Source organism: Acanthopagrus latus, chromosome 14, assembly GCF_904848185.1.
Source record: "Acanthopagrus latus isolate v.2019 chromosome 14, fAcaLat1.1, whole genome shotgun sequence".
NCBI classification, from domain to species: domain Eukaryota; kingdom Metazoa; phylum Chordata; class Actinopteri; order Spariformes; family Sparidae; genus Acanthopagrus; species Acanthopagrus latus.
The window spans coordinates 6,197,607-6,222,094 of record NC_051052.1 but is presented as its reverse complement, the minus strand read 5'-3'; the positions used below and the strand labels follow the sequence as shown (position 1 = coordinate 6,222,094).

The 24,488-nt window shown below is 43.3% G+C and overlaps 1 protein-coding gene and 1 long non-coding RNA gene across 5 annotated transcripts in view; one reads left to right on the top strand and one right to left on the bottom strand.

Annotated features, from left to right (window-relative positions):
- Nucleotides 1-24,488, bottom strand: part of LOC119032274 — a 173,810-nt gene that overhangs the window by 8,655 nt on the left and 140,667 nt on the right. The gene's annotated exons all lie outside the window — the stretch shown is intronic.
- Nucleotides 407-8,994, top strand: pfkfb3 (6-phosphofructo-2-kinase/fructose-2,6-biphosphatase 3). 3 transcript variants are annotated; one of them, XM_037121240.1, is made up of 15 exons: nt 407-688; nt 2,612-2,740; nt 2,922-3,018; nt 3,103-3,169; nt 3,273-3,347; nt 3,437-3,493; nt 3,616-3,740; nt 3,824-4,031; nt 4,128-4,274; nt 4,362-4,466; nt 4,548-4,677; nt 4,785-4,912; nt 5,054-5,242; nt 5,521-5,543; nt 6,169-7,421. In XM_037121240.1, the coding sequence occupies exons 1-15, from the start codon at nt 610-612 to the stop codon at nt 6,221-6,223; spliced, it is 1,614 nt and encodes a 537-aa protein (XP_036977135.1). In that variant the 5' UTR covers nt 407-609; the 3' UTR covers nt 6,224-7,421. The 3 variants fall into 3 exon arrangements, with proteins under 3 accessions (XP_036977135.1, XP_036977137.1, XP_036977136.1); XM_037121242.1 differs by lacking the exon at nt 6,169-7,421 and adding an exon at nt 7,441-8,994 and having other exon boundaries at nt 408-688; XM_037121241.1 differs by lacking the exons at nt 5,521-5,543; nt 6,169-7,421 and adding an exon at nt 7,441-8,994 and having other exon boundaries at nt 411-688.

The window sequence follows — 24,488 nt, the reverse complement described above, 5'->3', positions numbered from 1 at the left end:
ACATACAGTACTTAGACCTTATGGAAAAGCATCGATTGAATACTGCTGCGCCCGCGATTCATTATAAAACGTTCTAAACAAGCAAGAAATAGCTTTAAAAAGTGTTTGAAAATAAAGAAGCTGAAATATAAAATTAAACACATTGATATTTATGTGCTGCTGCGGTGTAATTGGAGATTTAACAAACGCTATTAAGCGGACTATAACCAACAATAAGTCTGAGAAGTATTATACTAAATTCCATGATAAGTAACTGATAATGAAATTAGCGTTCTAATGAACAGAGCGACCACAAGAGGGCGCCGCGGCAGCCTCTCTCTCCTTGTGTGTATGTGTGTGTGTGCAGTTTGTATTGCGTCCGCGTGTCGTCACCGCAGTCACGTTGCTTCCCGGCCGGGCGGGGTTAAATAGCGGATGTGTGCCGCACACCGGCAGATTAGCCCCGGCTCAGAGAGCTCTGCAGACATTGTGAGCGGCCCGGTTCATTCCGCCTGAACGGAGGAGGCTCCTGGTAAAAACAAAGCCAAGCGCACCGGCACCTTTTTTTTTTCTTCTTTTCGCTACTTTTCCCCGGAATATAAGCGGCTCGGTTCTCGTGTGCTGTGCGGAATGCCCAGAGAGCTGACCCAGAACAGGATCCAAAAGATCTGGATTCCCACCAAGGATGACAAGCCGGCACCCCGGAGAGGTGAGACTTCTGTCGCATTCTTTAAGTTGTCTGCTGATGAATGATAGTCGCGGTATTAGTATAATGGCCCTCCTCCGTAATACCGTAATACCTCACCGTAGTACAACCATATAGCGACCGTTTTTGTGTGTCTGTTGAGCTAAACATCGATTGAAATCTGCGTTTTCACAGTTAGCTTAAAAAGCTACTCTTCCGCTGTGAGAGGTACACCTGCTCCGCGCCGGTCTCGCGACTCATCACTTACGGTCCTCCATCAGCACGCGCCGCACGTCACGTCCCCGGTCACCATGGTTACCGCAGCCCCTTGCAGCCGGTGTCTGACGCCTTTTGAAGCGCTACCGCTTTCTAATTGGTCGGCCGGCAGCGCGTGTGCATGGGGCGACCCTGTCTCGTGTCTGACTCTGCACCAGAGAGACCACCGGGAAGAAGGGTTATTAATGTGGGATGTGGGATCAGAAGTCAGGGTTTGTAAAACAAGCTGTCTTCCTCTCCTGTATGTTTGCTTTTATTAAGATTTATTAAAGCCGCTGTTCAGGAGAATAGAGGTAAAATATAAAATGTAAAGGGTCACTTTAGATCCGGAGAATCAAAATCTGAATCTGCAACATTAATGATGTAGTATTACAAACTCAGAAATATGCATTTTCTCTGATACTTAATAAACAAGCTGTTGTCCAAGGAAAATAAGGTCTTCAGAACACTGCCACATATTGGCAGGTACAGTGTTTCCTTTAAGGTCTGTTGAAAATAGTTAATTTATTTTGTCTGGGACTTAAATATATTAGCCAATGAGGATCTTTCTTTATTACATGTGAAACGATCTTGCCCCAAACTACACAGGGCCCCCAAAAGAAAAATGACACGCCTGCAACTTCTCTCCCCAAACTTGGTTGCGGACATTTCTGCCAAAAATTGGAGCAATAGAGGAAGATTTTCGCCTGGCTTGCCTTCTTTTTCTAGTGCTTTACTTTCCGATTCTTCAGTCAGAAAGGATTTCAATCTATGTTGATGAAGATATAAAAGGGAGAAGGGTTTTCTTCATGACTGAAAATGATTTAATTCCTGCACATCTGGATTCACGTTGGTGACTTCACCCTCTGCTTCTGCTCATCGATTATTCATGGTTTAAGGACTCATAATGGTTTACAGATCGATGGGAGGACTCACTTTTGACCTGAAATGCATATCGATATGAAGTAGGATGAGATGGAATGCTGCATAGGTGAGATGAATTGTTTGTGGAATGATTAGACACGTCAGTATTGATCTAGCGTCTGATCCATTTTTCCACTTAAGCATGGTAGCTCTTGTGTTATGGAAGCAAGATTAGCTGCGCTGCAAGGTCATATAATTAGGTCTCAGGGTGTTATCACGCGATGATGCTGCCACCTGCATTGATTGAAACTGAAAAAAATCCTGCATCCTTAATTTACTCACAATTTGCAGGACTTACAGAAAATATATTTGCCCATCTGTCCTCCCGCTGTGTGAATCCAGGGCAGCCCGCAGAGACTCATCATGTGATATAAAACTGCTGAGGGCTTGAGTTACAGTACAGTATAGAGTGTTTGGTCAAGTGAAAACGGCTCATGCTGGCTCATGTAAGCTGGTTCAGAGTGTGCAGAAGTGGGTCAATGGGCACTGGGGTGGAAGTAAAAGGAGAGTCTGGCAGCAGCAGACACCCCCGTGCCCGCTGAGAGTGTGTCAGCATGGGGAGAAATAAAGATTTTAGCCACAGAAGTAGTGGTTTTAATAATTCCATTCTCGACGACCCAGGATTATTCGTGCCAGCTCTCTGGCTGCTGCTGCCCTCTCAGCTTGCAGAGCACAAAATGTAAATTCAAGATGTTCACTGTCCCTGTTGCAGTCAGTAGACGAGCACAGATTTCATGACATATCCCCCGCTGTCGTCCCTTTCCGCAGCAACTGGCGCCCCCCACTTCGTCAACCCCCCCACAGTCATCGTGATGGTGGGTCTTCCCGCCCGGGGCAAGACGTACATGTCCAAGAAGCTCACCCGATACCTCAACTGGATCGGCATGCCCACCAAAGGTACACTACACTCACAAACACATACAGTACACATTAGTGTCAGTAGCTTATCACTAACAAGAAGACTTGCCACCTTCCTTGAAGTGTTTTGCCTGACATAGCAGCTCATGTCTCTGCCTCCTGGACATCATTTCATGCGTGTTGCCTCTTCTTTCTGTGTGTGTGTGTGTGTGTTTTGTAGTCTTTAACGTTGGAGAGTACCGTAGGGAAGCGGTCAAGAACTACAGCTCCTACGACTTCTTCAAGCCTGATAACGAGTGTGCTGTGAAAATCAGGCAGTAAGTTCAACACAAATACACAATCAAGTCATCTACTGTTTATGCTTTAATGGAAACACTGAATTTACATCTCCTCCTCTTCAGGCAATGTGCCTTAGCAGCCTTGAGGGATGTCAAATCCTATCTGAAGGACGAGGGAGGCCAAGTAGCGGTGAGTTTCCCATCATGCATGATTAACTTTTCTAAAACTGTCCTGATGTGGGACAAGATAATTAGCCTCATGTTCTTATGAAGCTGTCTCATTTTTCTTTCAGGTCTTCGATGCCACAAACACGACTAGAGACAGGCGAGAGATGATACTCAAGTTCGGTGATGAGAACGGCTTCAAGGTAAGTGTCCCTACAGCCACATGAGGAGTTAAGAAATGACCTCATGTGCAATGCAGCATCTTTGAACTACTTTTCCTTTATGTGCACAGATCTTTTTCATCGAGTCCGTCTGCGATGATCCTAGCGTCATTGCGTCGAACATCATGGTGAGTCATAAAACACGACAACGCAATTTGTCCTGGCACTGTGTGAGACGTCATTAAACCTTTACAACTCTCTGGAATCAGGCGTGTGTTTTGCCGTCTGACAATCTTCCCTCCCCGCGCAGGAAGTGAAGGTGTCATGTCCGGATTACAAGGACTGCAACAAGACTGATGCCATGTTGGATTTTCAGAGAAGAATTGAGTGCTACAAAACCAGCTACCAGCCTCTGGACCCTGATCAGCATGACAGGTAGACAGTCAGTGATTCTTATTTTCTCAGGACATCTGTCAGTTTCCAATACAAATTCTCATGCAGTCCTGTTCCCCCTCCAGAGATCTCTCCTTCATCAAGGTGATAGACGTGGGTCGGCGTTACCTTGTCAACCGCATCCAGGATCACATCCAGAGTAAGATCGTCTACTACCTGATGAACATCCACGTCCAGCCCCGAACCATCTACCTGTGTCGGCACGGAGAGAGCAGCGACAACCTGGAGGGGCGGCTGGGCGGCGACGCAGGCCTGTCAGCGCGGGGGAAACAGGTACAAACAGTCGCGGACAGAACCCTTGAAAGTGAACAAGATGACAAGACTTTTAAGAGCATAAATGATCAACTTCCTGTTTCCTCCCTGCTGTAGTTCTCGGCTGCCCTGGCCCGGTTTGTGGAGGAACAACAACTGAAGGATCTGAAGGTTTGGACCAGCCAGCTGTGTCGCAGCATCCAGACTGCTGAGCACCTTGGAGTCCCTTATGAGCAGTGGAAGGCTCTCAACGAGATTGACGCTGTGAGTATCACACTTTCACAGTCCAACACATCACACAGCTACATTTGTGATGGTTAAACTCAAGTATTATCCTTTGGGTGTTCTCAGGGAGTCTGTGAAGAGATGACGTACGACGAGGTGAAGGAGAAATTCCCAGAGGAGTTTGCTTTGAGAGATGAAGATAAATTCTACTATCGCTACCCTGCTGGAGAGGTACACACACACACTCTACTTGGACCTTCACAATTAACTTAACTTAACAAAATATAAAACTAACAACAATAAATCTTGCAGTCCTACCAGGATCTGGTCCAGCGGGTTGAGCCGGTCATCATGGAGCTGGAGAGGCAAGAGAACGTCCTGGTTGTTTGCCACCAGGCCGTCATGCGCTGCCTGCTGGCCTACTTTCTGGATAAGAGTGCAGGTTGGTACTACATCTCCCATAATCCCTCTGTATTAGTGTCATAATCCGTTGCAATACCTGATGCAGTTGTATTCATATCTACGTTTTCCTTGGATTGGTTGTTCCAGATGAGATGCCCTACCTCAAGTGTCCGCTCCACACAGTGCTGAAGCTCACCCCTGTCGCCTATGGGTGCAAAGTGGAGTCCATCTCTCTGAATGTGGAGGCGGTGAACACCCACAGAGACAGACCTGAGGTAATACTTGATAAACTGGGAATTTTCTGCGCTTCCCTCTTAGAAGTCTAGCTATAAGTTATATCCAATTGATTAAGGAAGTGACATTGCCTTCCGTGTCTAAGTCTAAATGTTGTTTATATGATCTTTATTGCCCCCCAGGAGGTGAAGAGGGGTCCAGGCACCTTGATCAGGAGAAACAGTGTGACTCCTCTGACAAGCCCCGAGTCAAACATCAAGAAACCTCGCATCGATGATCTGGACGAGGCTCCCATTCAGGAGGTGCCTCCATCAGTCGCCTCGCTGGCACTCTGCAGCCCCTCACACCTTCCTCTTGCTCTGGCCGGACAGGTATAATTCTCATAAACACACGTGGACACACTTCATTCCATTCTACATTTAGTAATGACTAGGAATCAAGTGATGCGTTTCATATCGCCAGTACCAAATTATTTAGGTTCAAATCATGAGAGGAGACCTCTCCAAAGAGCATTTAGGACAGCAATAGTCACTAAAAAACAAAACCTCTCCTTTATCTGTTCCTTTCTCGGTATAGACTGCATGTATGTTGCTCATTTGTTTCCTGTCCTCTTTCCCTCTGCTGCCTTCTCTTCCTCTGCACCATACAGCACTGGCTGGGCAAAGTTTGCCTGTAAGTATTTGCTCAATTCACTATTTATGGCCATGTCATTCTTTTTTTTTAATCTCACCCCTTCACTCCTTTCCTGTGGCTTCATGTTTGTTTACATTGTGTTCACTGCACTCACTTCTTTTCTTAGACTTCCATAGTACTTAACTGAGAACAGCACACTTACATCCCACTCGGTAATCCTCTTATGTAAAGATTCATACCTGTATATAAATATAAATAAAAATTCAAATGTAGATCTATCTTTTTAGTAGATACATTAATGAGTATGTATTATCATAGATAATGCAACATCTTTAAATAAACTGACATTTTTTTGCCTAAATACATTATGTTCCTTACAGACACTTATCCAGTTAGTCTGTACTATTTCAGTCTTGATTCACAGGACATGAAGAATGATGAAAACATTTTAGTAGTAGCAATGTTTCCTATGTGGGAGGGAAAAAAAAAGAAACATGTTGTTACTGTTCAGAGGAAACACCCCTAGTTTACATTCCTGTGATTCCTGTGCTGTCGTCATCAAAACACTCTGCTTGTTGTACTACGCTGATTCATGCTGCTGACTGTCCTGTTCTTGTCTCCGTGTTTGGCTTGTTTCTGGCCTGTCTTGTCCTGTTGCTTAAAGACGAACCACCCTCCAATATCTGAAAGTGATTTCACTCTTAGTCTTTCAAAGGTAAACACGCTGTAGAGGCTTTGCAGTTGCTTCATAGTTCTGCTAGCAGCCGCGTACATGACACAAATACATTCAGATAACAACCAGACTTAACCAGATAGCTGAACAAGTTCTTGAAGTATTAACCATACTATCACTTAACTCGCTAGAAGTCTAGACACAAATGTAACATGCTAAAGCTAGCTTCCTCTAGATACACTCAGTTTGTGCTAATTTAGTGTGTTAAAAATGAAACAATTACAGTAAGTTAGTTAGCATGCTAACAACCAGACGAGCTGAATTAGAAGGATGAGTGATGTGACAAGAAAATCTTTTTTTTTTTTTTGTGATGGGAAAATAAGCCCAACTATTCATTAACTTGCGAGCAGGCTCATGTAGCAAAGACCACAGATGTACATGCTGAAGCTTGCTCGCACTAGATTTGTTTGCCTTGTGTTAATCTAATGTGTAGACAGTAAAACAATGATGGTAGTAGCTAGTACAGTGACAAAAACATTCACACACTTCATTAAATTACCAGTTAGATAATCATTTTCTATTCATATGGATGGAAAATGAAGATGTTTAAGAAGAGCCAAACTATTCACTCATGTACTAATTTGGTACTGTTTACAGTCAGTTTAATGGTTCTAGTTTTGTTAGATTCACTGGGCTGCATCTTGGGGAAATTATAAAAGTGTTAATCAAGGTTGGGTCTCTACCATAGGCAACCAAATACTTGTCTGGAGTCGGTTAAACAAACCTGCATTAAACTTAATTAACTACACGAGGAGAGAATGGCGTGTCTGCTCTAGTTTTGCTGTCGCGGTGGAAAAAGGTGGATAGCGATGTTGGGTGTGTGAGGATCTTGTCAGCTTCATTCATAATCACTTGAGGATTAACTCCGTGCAGGCTCTCACACACTCACAGTCAGCCACAACAACCTATTCACACACTCATGAACTCACTGCTAGTTTTCGCGCCCTCTAAGAATATCAGAGAGGACATCAGAGCCTGAGAAAATACCTGTGATGTAACCGGTAGTTAAGAGATTACTCTACACGAGAGAGTATCATTAGGCCCGGGGATATATATTATTTTCATTTATAATAGCACTGTGTTTAGTGTGCTTGTTGCACTTCTAGCAGCTGAATGTAATGCGTTGGATGGATAATATTTGCAGTAACAGGGATGGCATCTAAAGTTTTAACCGGATACGTTTCTTTTTTTGTGTGTTTACAGAACCTGAGGAGGAGCTCATCTGGCCGCCATGACGTCCTGCAGCCCTGCCAGTGAAATTGTACCGATGTCACCACCTGGATGAAGAGGCCAGGAAGCGGTTCGCTGACGAAGACTCACTACAGACAATAACATGAAACAAAAAGCAACATTTCTCAGCCTGTAAATTCGGTTAATGTTGCATCATTCTGTCAGCTGAGGACACACGTTATTGTTCCTTTTCGGTTAATTTCACTTCTGTTCTATGAGATATTTGTCATATCAAAGCAAGACTCTTAAATCCTCCCTTTCTTGCTATTGTTAGATATTTCCTTTCTCTCAGGGACGGATGAATCTGTCTTCTGGGAAACCTTCATCAAGGTCACGTGATTAATGTATCCAGGCTGAAAGAGGCGAACTGTGACTCATTAAATCAACAGTCATTCCTGTTGCATCTCACAGCTCAGACGGAGGGCCCTCTGCGAAAACCAGTTTCTTCTGGTTTGTTAAGTTAGAGAGACCAACCCTTCACTCCTAGATACAACTTTCAGCTTATCATTTTAATTTTTTTGTTTTTTACTTCTGGTTGCACTTTTAATTTAACAAAAAATGATAAGGTATTTAGTTTACATGGTAAACTTTTTGGCACTTCTTTGGAAGCACTAGCGTTTTTCATGTACATGTTTTTCTAAAACAACGGAGAGTTGTGATTTAACTGACTCCTTTATATGCTGACATGCTACAAAATAAGCGATTATTTTGCACAGTGGGGGATTCGTTTTTACTTCTGTTTGTGTTTTTCGTGTCACTATGTGTTTTTCATGTTACTTCACAGTAATGGAGGGGATTTTTGCCGTAGAGTGCCTGTAGTGCTTGTTTTGCAAGCCTGACGCCGCTTCTCTTGCTGCCGCTCTGGGGTTGACTGCTCGAGGAGAGGCGCCACATTTCACCTAATAACTCCACATATCATTTCAATATTTCACTCTTCACAGTTTGAGTATTTACGTGTCTTTGTTTTTAGTTTTAACGCTAATCATTTGACAGTTCGCTCCACTGATTGGACAGTTTTTATTTTCAAGTTTATTTTCCTTTATTTCCCCTTTGCTGCCGTTGTCTGCTACGCACAAATGTACGCACATATATTTTTATGATAACAATGCGTGCTGTTAATAATGTCTTTGTAAATGTTAATGTACATACAGTATAACTGGAGATGGATGGGAGATGACTTGAAACTGTCCCGGGAGTCGTTTTAATGAAAACGCGTCTGTTTTTGTACTGTGTTGGGAATGAATGGAAACAATGATCTGCTGAGAAAGAAGCCGTCGCTTAACTCTCTCTGGAAAAAAAAAAAAAAAAAAAAAAACACCTTTTGTTAACATGTTTGTTTGAGAAACTTGAACTGTGTTTTTGTAAAAAACTTTTATTATATTCTTTATTTATTTTTATGTAGTTTTGAATGACTGCTTGGAGGGGAGGCCCTTGTCTTAATCACAGGACTATGCATGAGAGGACAGTATGTTGTACAGTTGATTTTGCATCTGCTGGACCAATAAATGAACTCCAGGATAACATACAGTCCGTTGTTTGCTTCTCTTCATTACGTCAGCCTCTTTGTGTTTCCATTTATGGACCTAATCTGTGGCGTACACAGCCTGTTCTGGCACCCTTCCCTATCTTGCCCATTCACAAAATCCATGAGTCACACTCTGTGAGAGGCATGCTGCTTATCAGACTCATCGTGAATATATGCATTCAGGAAGTTGCTGGGAAATGGCACCAGAGGGGATAACAACAGATCCCTCTCTCTCTCCTACACGATTCAGCTCAATGAGGTCATTGAAGTGAGGCTGAATTGAAGTGCCAAATTGAAGTTATTTTGGAAAGAATGTTAGGATGAAATCTTTATCTACATTGTGTCTCTGAAATGTTGGAAGATGCAGAAACCGCTGGCGCACAACTTGCAAACCACTATATTTTCTTCAAAGCTTAATATACAAAGTAGCAACATGGTTTGCTTAGATGTTATGTATCTAGCAAACCCGTAAACCTTTCGCTAAATTGTTTTAAGCCGTGCTATCGTCATGACTTTACATCAGGGAATAAAACTAAATTGATCCAACTTGCACTAAAATTAATGCCATTCCTATAAACTTCAGCTGGACCTTGAGTCTGGTGCAAGTTGGCAAATGCTGACAAGCTAAAACACTAAACTAAAATGGTGAACATGATTAATGCTAATCATTAGCATGCCGGTATTTTCATTGCAAGTATGCTAGCAGGGTGACACTAGCGTTAAGCTTAAATCACCACTGCGAACCTGTTAGCGCGGCTAGAGAGTAATTAGCCTACTCTGACATACTTAAGCAGACAACTGAGCATTTTGTGCTGCAACTAGTCATTTTAGGAAAAAAAATGTAATTTATTGATGTTGACTGAATTTACTAGATAACAAACCGTCGTCAAAGGAGCTTTAGCGTCACACAGTGTGGGGACCTTACTCTCTGTTTTTAAGTTATGGAAAAAAACAATTATGTCTGTGTTTGTATTTTTATATGATTCATATTTTCAATATTTATGAGTTTTCCAAAACTACATAGTGCACTTTTAACAAACTTGTTTTTTACAAACTCTACATTCATTTCTGCTAGTTATTATAATTTGGACACGTTCACTTAGCTTGTCTGCGTGCTACCTCACACTTTGTTGTCTTTAAAGATACAGCAGTTGATTTAAATTGGACCCTTTTATTAAAATGCAGAGGTCGGATGAGATTTGCAGCAATTTCCATAAGTAAACGATCCGATCCTCTTCCTGCTTCCTGCTGTGCAAATGCTTTTTTTCCCGGATGGGTTAACCTTCAGCTCAATGTCCTCGTTGCTGCAAAGAAGACTGACACAATGCTTTTGAAATAGGAAACATGTTTAAGTATGTGAGGTACCGTTTGACTTCAGCCTACTTGATGCTGACCGATTATCGACCCGAATAGCCCATCGAATGAGCTGAACACTCGCCGGTCTAGATGCTTTATGTGGTGTCATGCCATTTCCTCTCTTCATCTCCCTGCACTCGCTGACTCACTCATCATTCATACACACACACACACACACACACACACACACACACACACACACACACACACACACACACACACACACACTCTGCATTTGCCAGCTGGATGTGGTATTTCCTCAAGTTTGAATCATAGGCTCTCTGAGTGTCTTGGCTCGGGCCGGTCACCATGCGGTCAGAGTGGTTATGTGACTGCGATCAGGTCCGCCACTCGCTGCTCCGCCTCACTCACACAGATAGAAATGTGTGTATGTGACTCCTGACAGGTACGCCTTCTGCCCAGCGCTCTCGACATCACCGAAACTCTCACTCCTACTTCCAACTTTGCATTTTGCTGCCTGTCACATTGGGCCACTTTACCTATGCACGTGAGGAATATGCAAACTGTTTGCATCACATACTCACTGCAGTGTTCTACTGATGTTTTGCTTGTCTTTATCCTGTAACTCCTAGATATCAACTTAGTAAAAGGTGACTCAGCTGTCTATCCACAGCATGTGTTGTGTTTAGCCTAAAGTAGACTGGTGTGTGGTCCTCTGTTGGTACTGATGGTTATGCTGGTGTGGTTGTGTGTGTGTGTGTGTGCGTGTAATCTCTGTGGGAGAGAGGAGTTGCTGTGTCAGGCATATGAATAGTGTCTAAGCCACCGGCTCCACAAATAGCTGCTAATTCTGTGCTGACGAAGGATTGTGTGCGTTCCCAATCACTCAGGTTAAAGGCATACAAGTTGGAGTCTACCATAAACTCTGTGCCTCTCACCGGCGTGAGAGGGATGAGCGTGAAACAAAGGAAGTTGACTGATTTATTTTGCAAAAACGACTGCTCGCAGTGTTTCGCAGACTGATCCACCATCACCAGGCGACCGGCCGTCACAGTCTCGCTCTATTTTTTCCCTTTGTCATGACTCAGCAGCACGTCCTCCTCTACCTGCTTAGCTCTTCCATATTAGCCAGTCATGTGTCCCCGTCCCATTTGAGCTCCGATTAATCTAGGCTACTTGCGCTGTACACACACGTACAGCCAAAACTTCTTTGCGCTTTATGGACACCACATGTTGTGATCAAGACAGAATGAAAATCAAGGATATAGCAGTTGAAACAGTTACAAAAATAAGAGGAATAAAATATGAAATGGTTGAAATAGACAGCCTAAAGTAATGGATAGATGGCTGACATAGTTTTGAATAAAAGTAGTAGAAGTAAAAGTAGCTAAAGTTAATGTATAAGGGGCGAAATAGCTAACGTATTGCGTACATTTTGACAAAGTTAGCTAAAAGTAATGGATGAATGATATAGCCATGTTAGCCAAAAAACGGGCTACTGAATACAAGGTGGAAACTGTAAGCTAAAGGTAATGTATACTGCTGAAGAATGGTGCTAACACTGACAGTTCATTTGTATGAAAAGGTAAAAGTATCTACTTTTATCATTAATTGTTAAAAGCAGCAAAAAGAGGGGGAAACATATGACCGGTACAGCAGCTAACTGCTGCCAACTGTAGCTGCCGTTAGCTTGTTAGCTAGAGGTGGAGCTCAGAAAACCAGGGAGATGCTGGCCTTTAAAACCTGGACTGGCCAGGACTAGCTGGTTAGCATGCTAAATCTTCCATCAAAATACGCCACTACATCAAAACTTGCGTTGATTATTTCAGTGAAGTTTTGAGTGTTTCCACACAAAATCCTCACATATTGCACCTTTAATATCCATTTTATTTGCATTCAAAATGGAGATTTTTTATGAAACATGACAGGTGGTGTTAATGAAGAGGTAGCTCCGCAGGCCAATGGACGCTCCTCTGACAGAAAACGTTTGCTCTACAAAGGTTGGGAACTGGCCCTTTCACCTGCATTGCATTGCCTCACTGCCAGTAAACACACGTTTATGTCTTTACGACCCGGCAACGTCACACCTTCCTGTCAGGCTCGTGACTGGAAGTTTACGAGGTCAAACCTGCCTGGAAAACTTATTAATGAGATCCAAAAGTCCTGTTAGCTGTCCTCCAGGGACCCTGCTGGTCTTCGCTTTCCAACGGACAAAACCAGTTTGTGCCAGGTGTGGGGGAATTTTATGATCCTCACACCAGTGAAATGATGTTACAATCCATTTTTTTTGTTGCTCAGAGGAGCTGAAGTCAAATTATAGCTTAAAGTGAATGTAATCGGGCCTTTTTATTTGGTTTGACAAAGTCTGATTGTCAAAAGAACATACTTAAACAAAAGCAATATACCAGGGAAGATCCAAAAAACCTCGCCCACCCCACCCTGGTGTACAGTCACCTGTGAAGGTCTGTTTCCATACGTGATCGTGATGCCGTATGCTGCAGTGACATCGTAAACGTGCGCGCTCACGTCGACTTTGTGTTTTCTATCTGCTTTGTAAAGAACGCATTAGCTCCATTATGTGTGCGGCGGAGTGAAAACTCATCCCTCTCTCTTTGTGCGGAGGCCATTGATGGGGAGATTTGGCGCTGAATGGGGAGGATAAGCCATTCAGCGGGGGCCTTGAATGGAACACGGCAGATTAAATAGACCGTGTGTTATCCCTGATTACGGTGGGGCTGAGCTAAAAGCCCTTTTACGTGATCCTCCGCGCGGTTCCGTCGTCGCCCCCCCCCCCAAAAAAAACGCGCCGCCGTGAGTCATCGTAACATTTTTAGTTCGTGTCGCACTGAAGTGGCAGACTGTCGACATTCTTTCTAATTCTAATAAAAAAATTACAGTGTTGAAAATAATGCACAAGGAAAAGGACAACTACTGAAAAAACAACAACTAATAACTTCTTTAATAGACTACATGTTTTAACTTTCAAAAATGAGGGAAACATTATATTAAAGTGGTGCAAAATAACACCATAATAACATACATGCAGTTTGTCACTGTGTGAATACACTTAAAGCTGGCTTTCACTATTAGACCTCAGAGAACAGGGCGTGGACAGCCACCAGTTTTTAGTTTCATTTTAAGTCAGGATGTGATCACGTTATGATCGAACCACTACAATGTGACTTCCACTGTACTAATGTTTCCAGTACCAGTAATAAGCTTGGCTGGTCTGTGTGTTAAAGCATGCTGAGGACTTCATGGGCAGAAACAGCTCGTTGCCGGTCTGTTGCATGGCTGCGTCTTTGTCGAGGCTGGCAGCTGCAAAACAGGAAGACCCGACTTGTTTGAAGATAATGATAGTGAAAGCCACAGCGTTTTGAAGAGGTGACATTGTGATCGTGATTAAAGAGATGTGATGTGAGACAGAACAGGCATGTATACTGTCGAGGGGCTGGGACTTAGCTAGGTTAGGGCTCATCTCTCGATGGTTTCCTCCGGGTTCCCCTCAAGGATCTGTTGGACCAGTTTCTACTTATAAACTGCAGTTAATCCGTTTGACAATTTCTGTGTCTGTCGAGTCTCTGAGTTCAGTTCTGGGATGAGTCAGAACCTGATAATAACCCGGACACGCACAGTCTGCTCATTATTCCGAAAATAGTCTGAAAACGTCCCACTGAACCAAAAGCCTGTCAGCCCGAAAACTAAACTAAAGGCCTCGTCTGGGAGGACCTGTTGTTCTGTTCCAACATTTTTTTTCCCACTTTATATCATAGTGTATTTGGACATGCAGGAAACAAATACAAACACAGGACTGAAGGTGTGAAATGGTCACAGCTTGGTTGGGTTTAGGGAAAGGTCACGGTTTGGGTTAAAAGTACATATGCCACCTATGTTACGTACATACGGTTGAGATACCGGAGGGTGTATTTTCAAAATAAAAGTCCTTTGTGGCAATGGATGTTTGTTATTCTGGATTAGTTTCCTGCTTGCTGCACAAATGGTCCAGTAGTGAAAGTTCTGTCTCCTAGCAGTTTTGTCCCCATTAACTCATGTTATGACAAAGGTGATACTCCAGCACTTCTGTTACCTTTAATGTACTTCTAAACCGGGTTTTGCAGTTGTACATGTGAAATGTGCACATTTGTCGGACATTGTCATCCGCTGCTGGCATCACTGTCTTTATTTGAAGGTCCACAGTGGCGATCAACAACAGGAAGTACGTTGAGCGAGGGAGGGATGAGAAGCGACAAAGGTCTGTTGCTGCTTTTTAAAACCAGGATGTTGCGGTTGCACGGAATGTGACTTACACTGCAGGGAGCCCGGGACTGCTTGCCAGAGAGGATTAAATAAAACCGCCCCCCCCCAAAAAAAAGCTAATTTAAGAATAGACGAAGTAATAGTTTACCGACCGACTGCAGTTTCTCACAAGCGCAACTGATATTCTCAGCGCGTCGACATCCAACACCTGAACCTGTCTCCGAGGAGCCGCTGCTGCGCTAATCTCACCTCAAATCAGACATCCAGATAGGTCAGCTTTAGGTGCCCGTGGCCCTGGAAGTCAGCACATTAACATCATTCCCTCAGGGCTCAAACAGACACCAGATTAGTCGGTGGATTCAAAAAGAGCTAAGTCTCTGAAGATGGGTAGCGGCCAAGGTGGCTGCAGAAGCGCTCCTGACTCTATTAGACAACCGTGGCTTACTTCCTGTTATATCAGCGCCGACTCCTCCTAAGTCCTCGTCAAGTTAATGGGTTAGAGAAAGCTGACTAATGGGATCGCCCTGGGGGCCGCAGAGAGGAGGCGAGGAGGTGAGACAGGTAAGTGGAAAGGAGGGGATGAAGAAGGGAGAGGAGAGGCATGGAGAGAAGAAAAAATGGAGAGAATGGGGGAGAGAAAAAGACGTCAGGAGGGGAAAAGGTGGGTTTTGAGGGAGTGGAAGGGATAGACCGGCGTGAGGAGAGTCACGTCCACCTGAACCCCTCCGTCCTCATCCCTCCTCCTTCTACCCCTCTCTGCATCTTTAGCCTCCTTCTCCTCCTCCTCCTCCTTCTCTCTTTTTTCTCCCCCCCTTCACATGAATAATTGAGGGAGTGATGTGTGAAGGCTCACGTAGTCCCAGCATGACAGAGAGGGGGGGTGGGGGGAACAAAACTTGAAGGCACAGAGAAGTTAGGAGAGGAGGGAACTAAAAGCAGCAGCAGCAGCAGCAGCAGCGGCAGCGGCGATCATCTGTTTCCTCCAGCTCCCTAAATCCCAAAGAAGTCGGAAACGGTGATGAAAACACAGTGTTTTGGTAACGATGAGGCAGAAATAACCTCATCGGTGAATCAAGGGTGGTGTCATTTATGCCATCTTGCAAAAAAAAAAAGAAAAATGTTTTAATTCAGTTTAAACTGAAATATCTGACTGGGTAAATAACTAACTTTGAAACAGGTCAAAGTTTTTTTTTCTGTCATTGCACAACTATCTATATACATTTAGCAGACGTTTTTGTCCAAAGCACCTTACAGTGATTCACACATACACTGATGGCTGTAAAAGCAAGGTTCCATATGCAGATTAGGGGAACTGAATCATTGCCCTTCCAATAACAAGACACTGGCTCGACCCCCTGAGCCACAACCACCCATAACAAAATAAAGGCAACGTCATGCTACACATACATATCATGTAGCACATTTTTTTTTTTTTTCTGTGTGAGGATAACATGCTAGGCATCCTCACATTTAAACTCCAACGTCGGGTAAACACCGCCCATCGGCTTCGACCGCGCGTGAGCACCGAGCATCGTTAACGTAAACACAGGCTCCGCCCCTCCTCACTCTGAACATGGCGTGGCAACAGCTCCATCCGGGATGTCGTCGCGACGGGGTCTCTGGGAAGATGTGGGCACAATAGTGGCCCATTGCCTGGCCCCTCATTCGTTTATATTAATTTCCTGGCGACTGAGCACTAGCCAGGAGCAGCCTTCCTGCTGACGCTTCAAGAGGAGCTGACGGGAGCGAGAACCAACCGAACCAAAACAGTAAAGCTGCAGACCACAAAACCAAAACAGTGTGCTGAGAGACCCTGAAAGGCTGAGGGGGGACTACAGTTTGTATGACTGTCTCACTGAGAGACCCCCGTCACATTACACATAACCATACCATCCACTGTTAACGAAAAAGATTGATTTAGCGCGAATTTAAGTTGCTTTCAATGTGCTGCTTCTTCCTTTTTGAACGACTTGTCTAAAATAAACCAGAGAAGCACATGATATTTTGTGATCACGTAGGCAGAGCAACGCCATGACAACATGCGCGAGAGAGAATTTGGAAGGAAACAGGAACAGTGAGGGGCATTTCTGGTGACTTTCTCTCCCACTGGGCAAGGTGACAAATGCTTCCTCTTTCTGTTGCAACTTCTGTAAACGGTAAACAGGCTATTGGGCAAACCTTCAAGGTTCCATGTTATGCTTTTTTCAGGTTCATACTCATGCATTATCATACATTTGCTTAAGAGCAAAAAAGAGCAGGCGGCGCCCTACATACTTGCGCCTCAGCATCAGCATCTTTACGAGCTTGCTTTGGACCAGGAACAGCAGTTACTGTACAGGACTCGGAGAGAGCAAGCAGCAGCCACAGCACCTCCTGCTGCTCATGCATATTTTCTGAATGTGCTGAGAAAAAAAGGTTATTTCTGCCTTGAGGAAAGTTTACAATGATAAAAACAAACGCAATTGATGGTCGAATAGCAAGCATTCCACTGCAGACAGTTTTTTTTTCAATATCAAAGTATTGATGACCTTTGACCCTGTAGGCCAGGCTTAAACTCCTATACACTACACTTTAACGTGATCCCCACTACTTATTAAAAGGATGCATGCAAAAAATGTTAGTGAGGCAAATCAAATATATTGCTCTTTACAATGTTTGTCAGAGGGGCTTTTTAATGAATATTATATAAACAGAGGAAATGCCGGAAAAGTACCACCCTCCCCCCTCCACAGGATCATCGGATGGTCTAGGCGGTGAGTCAATGTGGGCGAAGCGTGGGCAATGATTTGTGTCGGGACAGGGCTCACTCTGTGCGCTCTGAGGGGAAAAACACCGGAATGAACTGAACTTTCCCTCCGCCGGTGACCCAGACGGACACGGTGACGTTTCCCCTCGGTGCACTGAGAGTTCATTGATTCTGAGTGGCCTCCGGCTATTGTGTTTGTGTCTGTGTGTGTGCATGTCTGTTGTATTCTAGTAACAAAGTGCACGAGGGGGCCAAGTCCGTTTGCTGCGCGACACGTGGGTTCAACACTGAAGGGAGAAGAACAATTTCACAAAATAGAATCATTTTCTGAAACTAGAACTGCAGTGAAATGAATTGCAAAATTGATTTTATCTATCTTAGATCGAGGGGCGCAAGTTTGATCCCAACGCTGGTCGGGACACAAGCCCCAATTAGTTTTATATTAAAACAATATGCAATTGTATGTATGTGAGTTGGAAAAACCTGCTTCTGCCTTATTGTAATTTTGTACTTTATTAAATTACTTTTCCTGTCATGCAGTCTACTGCAACTCCCACACAACTAAACAAAAAAAAAAAAGAAAAAAAAAAAAGATCAAAGTCATCCAAACCTGCACAGTGTCGTTGGAGAAGAATGCAACATTTCCTGTCTATGTAGCTGCCAACCTGTTTCCTCCTGACCCAACCTATAAATACAGAGGAGGGTGAGCAGCACCCTGGGGCGAGGCAGATTGGCAGTGAGCTGCCTTATGTCACAGGTCCAAAGCACCCACGGAGCCAATCGTGCCACCGGGCTGTTCTGTGTACCAACAAAAGGCTCGCTGTTTACGCTTCAGGATTTTAGTTAATGATCTTACACAACTGTAGAGAGCCGGTCACTCTGCTCTGATTAGGTGGAGGACATACAGTACGTTACTGCAGTAGCCATGAAGGTCAGAGCACAATGACATTTCACGAAACGCAACAATGTTACAGAAAATGCAATGACATTTCAGAAAAACAACATTTCAAAAGTTGTAGTCTTTTGACCTTTAGGGCCACCATACACTACAGTACAGTGCAACAGCTTAGGTGATTATGTACATCATTCTAACAAGTAAACATAGCTGGCGAGCATTAAATACATTTAATAAATCACCATTTCAGTAAGCCTCCATGATATGAGTATTGAACATTGAAACTTTAAACTTCAAACTTAACTTATAAAACTTGAACTCTTGTTTTCTTGAGACATTTGGGAAATGTTGACATGCATTCCACTTCTTTATTTTAACAGTGCCGCAATTGGATTTTGAAATACCGGTTGCTGAACTCGTTCAAACAGTGGCTCACGGCTCACAGTGATGTCTATTATTAACAGTAAAGTTCTCTGATCCGCCCAAACCTGCCTGTCAACAGGGCTCAACTCAGGTTTAACTCAGGCTGACTACCCCTTCATCATCACCAGCCATCGTGTCCTTCTTTGTGTTTGCTGTTAAACACTTTATTAAAGAGTCTTATATTAAAATAAAGTATTTAATTAATGTATTTATTTGGCTAAAGATACAGAAGTATCCACTGTCATATCACCAGAGGACAGCAGCATTCCTCAGGCTGTGAGACTTCACATCATCCTCCACATTCCAACTGGTTTGTTCTGTTCTGTGATGTAATATAAAGGTGCTCTGACTCAGATTCGTTTTGCAACCCTGCTGTTATAAAATGCTAAATATATGAACCTTGAACCTTACACACAAGATTGTTGCTCAAGTTTGCATTCATGCTGTTAGCCGATTAACCTCGTTGTGGTAGAACTGGACGTTTCAACCATCTCCACATTACTGTTAGCTGGACATTTAAAATATTTTTTAATTCATTTTAGCTAACTATATTAGCTTTGTTCATATGTGACTTTTAGCTAACTACTCATACATTAGGATGTTATTTAACACTTAATATTACCGGATTTTGCCACAATAATGTTTTTATACACATGAATTGTCATTTAAGTTTGCATTAATATTGTTAGCCTACTGTTAGCTCACTGTGGCCTGATAGAACTGGATGTTAAAAACCGTTTGTAGATTAACATTGGTTCAAAACAAACCATTTCAACATTATTTATTTATTTTTTTATCAACTGTTCAACAGTTACTTTGAGCTGGTTACTGGTGATAATTTAAGCTAGGCCTGACAGTTTCAGTTGTCTACAGATCACGTTTAGCTTACTATTTCAACCATGTATCCGTTAGGGCCCAATTTTTAGAATTCTCTGCTCACTCTCTTAATAACATTTTATACATTACTTAGTCGCAAATGTTTGGAATTAATCGAGCTATTCTTCAATCTTTCCGTGTTCTCCCTGGTAGCTGCAGAAGTAGACGGCCGAGACCTTCAAAGGTTCAAGATATGTCAAGTTATTGTTTATGAAATAAAATCCCAACATGAGGCATGCAAAAAATCAAGTGGATCAAGAAATGAATGGAGAGCTCTAGGTTGAGCAGGTTTCACGAACTATGTACTCATCCCGAGTATCAGTCACCAACACAGTGTGACGAGTGAAGCTGGAATGTTAATGACAGAACATTTCAGGCATGGTTTCATGATAAGGTTTAGTTGAAGAACAGTGGGACAGTGGGGTTCAGCAAAGATGAGATTTTATGTTATCGCGTCAAAACGCTGAGATTAAGCTGCATTTTGTAAATTGTTTGAATTCAGAGGTCAGCGATTTTCAATTTGAACTCTACCCCCGGACGATTACGGCCGAGTCAGCGGAGGAGCACAGAACGGGACTAGTGTCTTCACCGTCAGGACTGCTTGTCCCAAACACTCAGATTTGCGAAATTGAATTTCTCACGTCTGGCGCCACAATACCTCATACCTAACTTGACCTCCCGCTTGCTGTCGCCGCCTGCGTCAGAGGTACAAATCCCCAAATCACTCTGATTCATTACGTAAGACTTGTATTGTTCTGAGCTACAATGCGACAACCACTCAACCTCTGCACTTTGTCTCAGGCTGTGACACACGCGGTCACGCTCTGCACAGAATCAAGATTCCTTTGATGCTGAAATAAGTGACGATCCCGCTTGTACAGTTTGTTTTTGCAACAGACCGACAGAACTGAATGTCTGTCGTTGCGTAGTCAAATTCCCGGTGTTGCAACAAAGCCCTGATGCAGATGTAAATCATTTTGAAATCCCACTTCACACTCAGCGTGACCTTGCTCAGTTCACACACACTCATCGCAGCCCTCCAGTCTGGATGGTTTTTTATGTCATTTATGTGGTGACATCAGCAGGATGTTGCTGTCGTGCTAGGAAACAGACCAGTATCATGTTAGCGTGCAATACTATTGAAACTTCTTTTTTCCAACAATACACAATTTCTTGTTTTAACCTAAATGTATTGTTATAACGTTATACGTAAGTGTTCAAAAAAAATAACGTAACATGAAAATATCTTTCCATGTATCTTGTTATGACATGAAACCTTTTTACATGATAATGTGATAACATGACGTAGAAAAATCTTGTCCTGATGCAAAAATATCTTGTGAAAGAATTAATGTTATGACACGATAAATAGCGTTTTGCTATAACTGTAATAATATAAGCTTGTCTTTTGTAATAAAATGAAAATATCCCATCATAACAATACATTTTCCCATGTTTTAATGTGATACCAATCCGTTTTCTTTTGCATTGGCGGCAACAAACTTCGGTGGGTTGACAAGAGTCTACTCCCCCAGAATTATCAAACTGATTTAAAATGAACTGATATTGAAAGTGTTATGGATGCACTGGGCCAATGCCATTCATAATACACACTGAAAACAACATCAATCTAACTCCTCACAGAGCTCCAGCCCTTTATATGCTTTCAGGCTCGACACATTTATCATCTCCCTTTTTCTTTAATGATGATTTAATGATCGGTCGGAAACATACAATTAGACGGAAGCTGAATCTAACCCACTGCCACGGTGCCGTGTTTGCATTTGTTAAGCCGTTGATTGATAAAAGACTCCGTCGGCGTCACAGCAGGTTGATGTTTCCTGGAAACGTAACTCCTTCTGATCCTCTGTCCTCTCCGCTGTAGGGCAGCTCTAATGGTCTTACCCAGGATCCTTTACAAACCTGCTATCTCCCTGCATATCTCTGCTACACTATCTAACCGATGCCACTCAGCCAAATTGTTAATGACTTATGTCCTCAGAGCTCTGTTAACATAGAAATTGATGCGTTTTTTTTTTCCTATTCCTCCATCAGGCAACAGTGATTTTTCTTGCATCCGGTCAATTAACTTGTTCATTTGGTGATTTCAATGTGTCTTTAACGATAACATGCTGACAGCTCGAGCCAATGTGGACAATGAGAGCGAGAAACTGAAACCAACGCCAGATCTTTGGCGGTTAACTGCTCGGTAATCCGTATACACATATCATGACAGCATCTGCTCTCAGCCGCTGTACATCCTCTTAGCTGTCAGGATGCATGGCCCACTAACGTAACCCTGATCTCTAAACAAAACATCACGTACCGAGTGCAGACATCAAGCTTGAATTCTTCATGCCGCTGTCATTTCTTTAAAGTTATGATCTGTTTCACTGACAAAAGACAAGATTTTTCAAGGTTATTTTCTCGTTTTCACCGCAAGATTAAATGTGTCTTGTGACATATTTGCACAGTTAAAGAATACATTAAAATAAATATAAACACAGTCCAAGTACAACCAAGTCTTCACAGGTCTCCCGTATAAAGCAGGACATCACCACCTCTCAAATTCTGCAGCACACTATAATTAGCTTTGGATCGTCAAACTATTTCAGATATGTGTGTGTGTGTGTGTGTGTGTGTGTGTGTGTGTGCGCGCAGGTGTTTCTAGGTGTATCGCCCATCAGAGGAAACACCTTGGCTACAGCGCCAACTTGAATAGGGTGTGTGAAGAGGAACAACATTAACCAAAGTATGTTCATTCTAATTGAATGACAATCCCATTAAATAGCTGCTATTATCATCATTCTGGTTTCAGTTGGAAGCCTGATACTCAAAATCTAAGGGACACCCTGGTGAAACAGGAACTATCTCAAATGCAGAAGGGACCCGGTGGTGCTCCCTGACTGTCTGCATGTGGTCTCAAGCTGAAGGGGCCTCAAATTACAGGCACAGCTCATACTTTACCTGACCAACAGTAGTGACGGGAGCAGCAGTTCTTTTGTACTGAATCTCTAGAATCCGTTCATTAAAATGATTCGCTCAAAAGATTCGTTCACTGAATTGTTCAGTGCTCTCCAACTCCCTGAACTGATAAACAGCCAAACGATCCGTCATTCAGTTCATGATTCAGCCCTGAAGTTCATGTTCCCTTACTGAGGGATGGTGCCTTCATGGACTATAGTATACAATCATTTGTGGGAGACGCACCGCTGCTTTGAGTGGTATGCATGCATTAATATTATTACACGGTGAAAGTGTCCTCTGTGCACAGTAAAATCACTTAACATGATGCTACACAGAATAATTAGTGAGTGACAGCGCGAACGTGATTCACGATTTAAGGACGTTTGCGTGGCTGAGAAACATGTTTGCAAACGTGAGCGACTTTTACTGTGCAGTGAAATAACTTTAATGCTACACAGATGTTAGCAACACAGCACTAATTTTAGCAGTACGGTTACTGAACATGAATCAACTCCTCTGCCTTGAGTGAGTGAGTGAGTGAGTGACACAGCGCCACTGTCAGCACAGTACGTGAACGAGAATCACGTCCTCCGCGGCAGTTCTTGGGGTGCGGTAGGTTCGCAAATCATGAACAAATCACAGCGTGAACGTGAATCACATCCTCACAGTTCTCTGAGTGCAGGCGAGTGAGTCCCCGCCCGCACGCTGGCTGCGTCGTTCGCCGAAGATTCGCGAGTGAGTCTCGCGGCAGTTCCATTCCTGGCCGGCATGCTCGCGGCAGAGCTCAACTGAACTGAGAAAGGAAGGAATCGTGAATCGTGAATCGATTCCGTTCAGTTCGTTCACTCAAAATATTCGTTCGTTCGAACGACACAACACTAACAGAGTAAACAGCTCTTTAATGCCCACACTGATGTGACTTGCTTCAATCAGCAGCACCAACTAAGTCAAATGAATTAGAGGTGCAGCTTGTCACTCATAGTCACCTGCCGGCCGGTTACATTTATTTGCCCGTACCTCCATTGTGACTGAAAGCAACAAGCAGAGGCCTGTTCTCCATCAGCTGTTAAGAGGCATCCTGGGAATCAGGCAGGTTGAGTGGGTTCAATATGTTACACAGTACCCCAAGAAAGGCGCTGATTGTTGTTGTATGTGACAACGCAGATACAACGTGAGGGTAGTTTTACATTTGGGTGTGATACTTCGGAGGGCAGCAATGGAATGTAACTCATACATTTACTCAAGTACGATACTTCATTTCGAGTGAAGGCTTACTTTCTCTCCAAAATCGAACACCAAAAAAAAACCCCTTGCCGTTACTTGGCATCGTGATAGTGTTAATGAATCACCGCTGTCACAAAACTTTATAAGGCTGGTTGAATAATAACTAAATCATCACCACGGCAGCTGCGTCTTCCACTCGCTCGTGCTTTTGTGTTTGGGAACATTACATAACTGTTTGTCTGTCCGTGGGCGGTAGTGATGAAGACGAACCCTCTGCCCGGAGCTGTCATTTACTTTAATGCAGCGATAGTCGTCTTCATTCTGCGGCGCGTGGTAGCCAGTCAGCAGTGTGGGATGATTGAAGGTTGGTGTGTGTGATAAATACATGAGAGGTGTATTTATCACACACATCTGAAGTGATCGCTGAGTCACGCATGAGGATGTTTGGTGACCTGTGTCAACTGACGTGGCGTCTGATATGGAAACCAGACGTCCGCCAGCTTCACTTCCACATCCACAAGTCACGGTCCCAGTCACAAGGATACAGTGTTAGCATTGTACACATTCACATGAGATGCTAACTACCCTCTTTTAACATCATAACCATTAACACAACAGTCTGTTTGCAGATGGGTTTGCATAAGGTTAGCTTTGGACTAGTCCGGGCTAGCTGTTTACCTTTGTTTACAAAGCTAAGCTAAGAGGCAATTGGTTGTAGCTTCGTATTCGCTGTACAGACATGAGAGTGGTATCAGTCTTTTCATCTCACTCTTGGCAACAAACCAAATTAG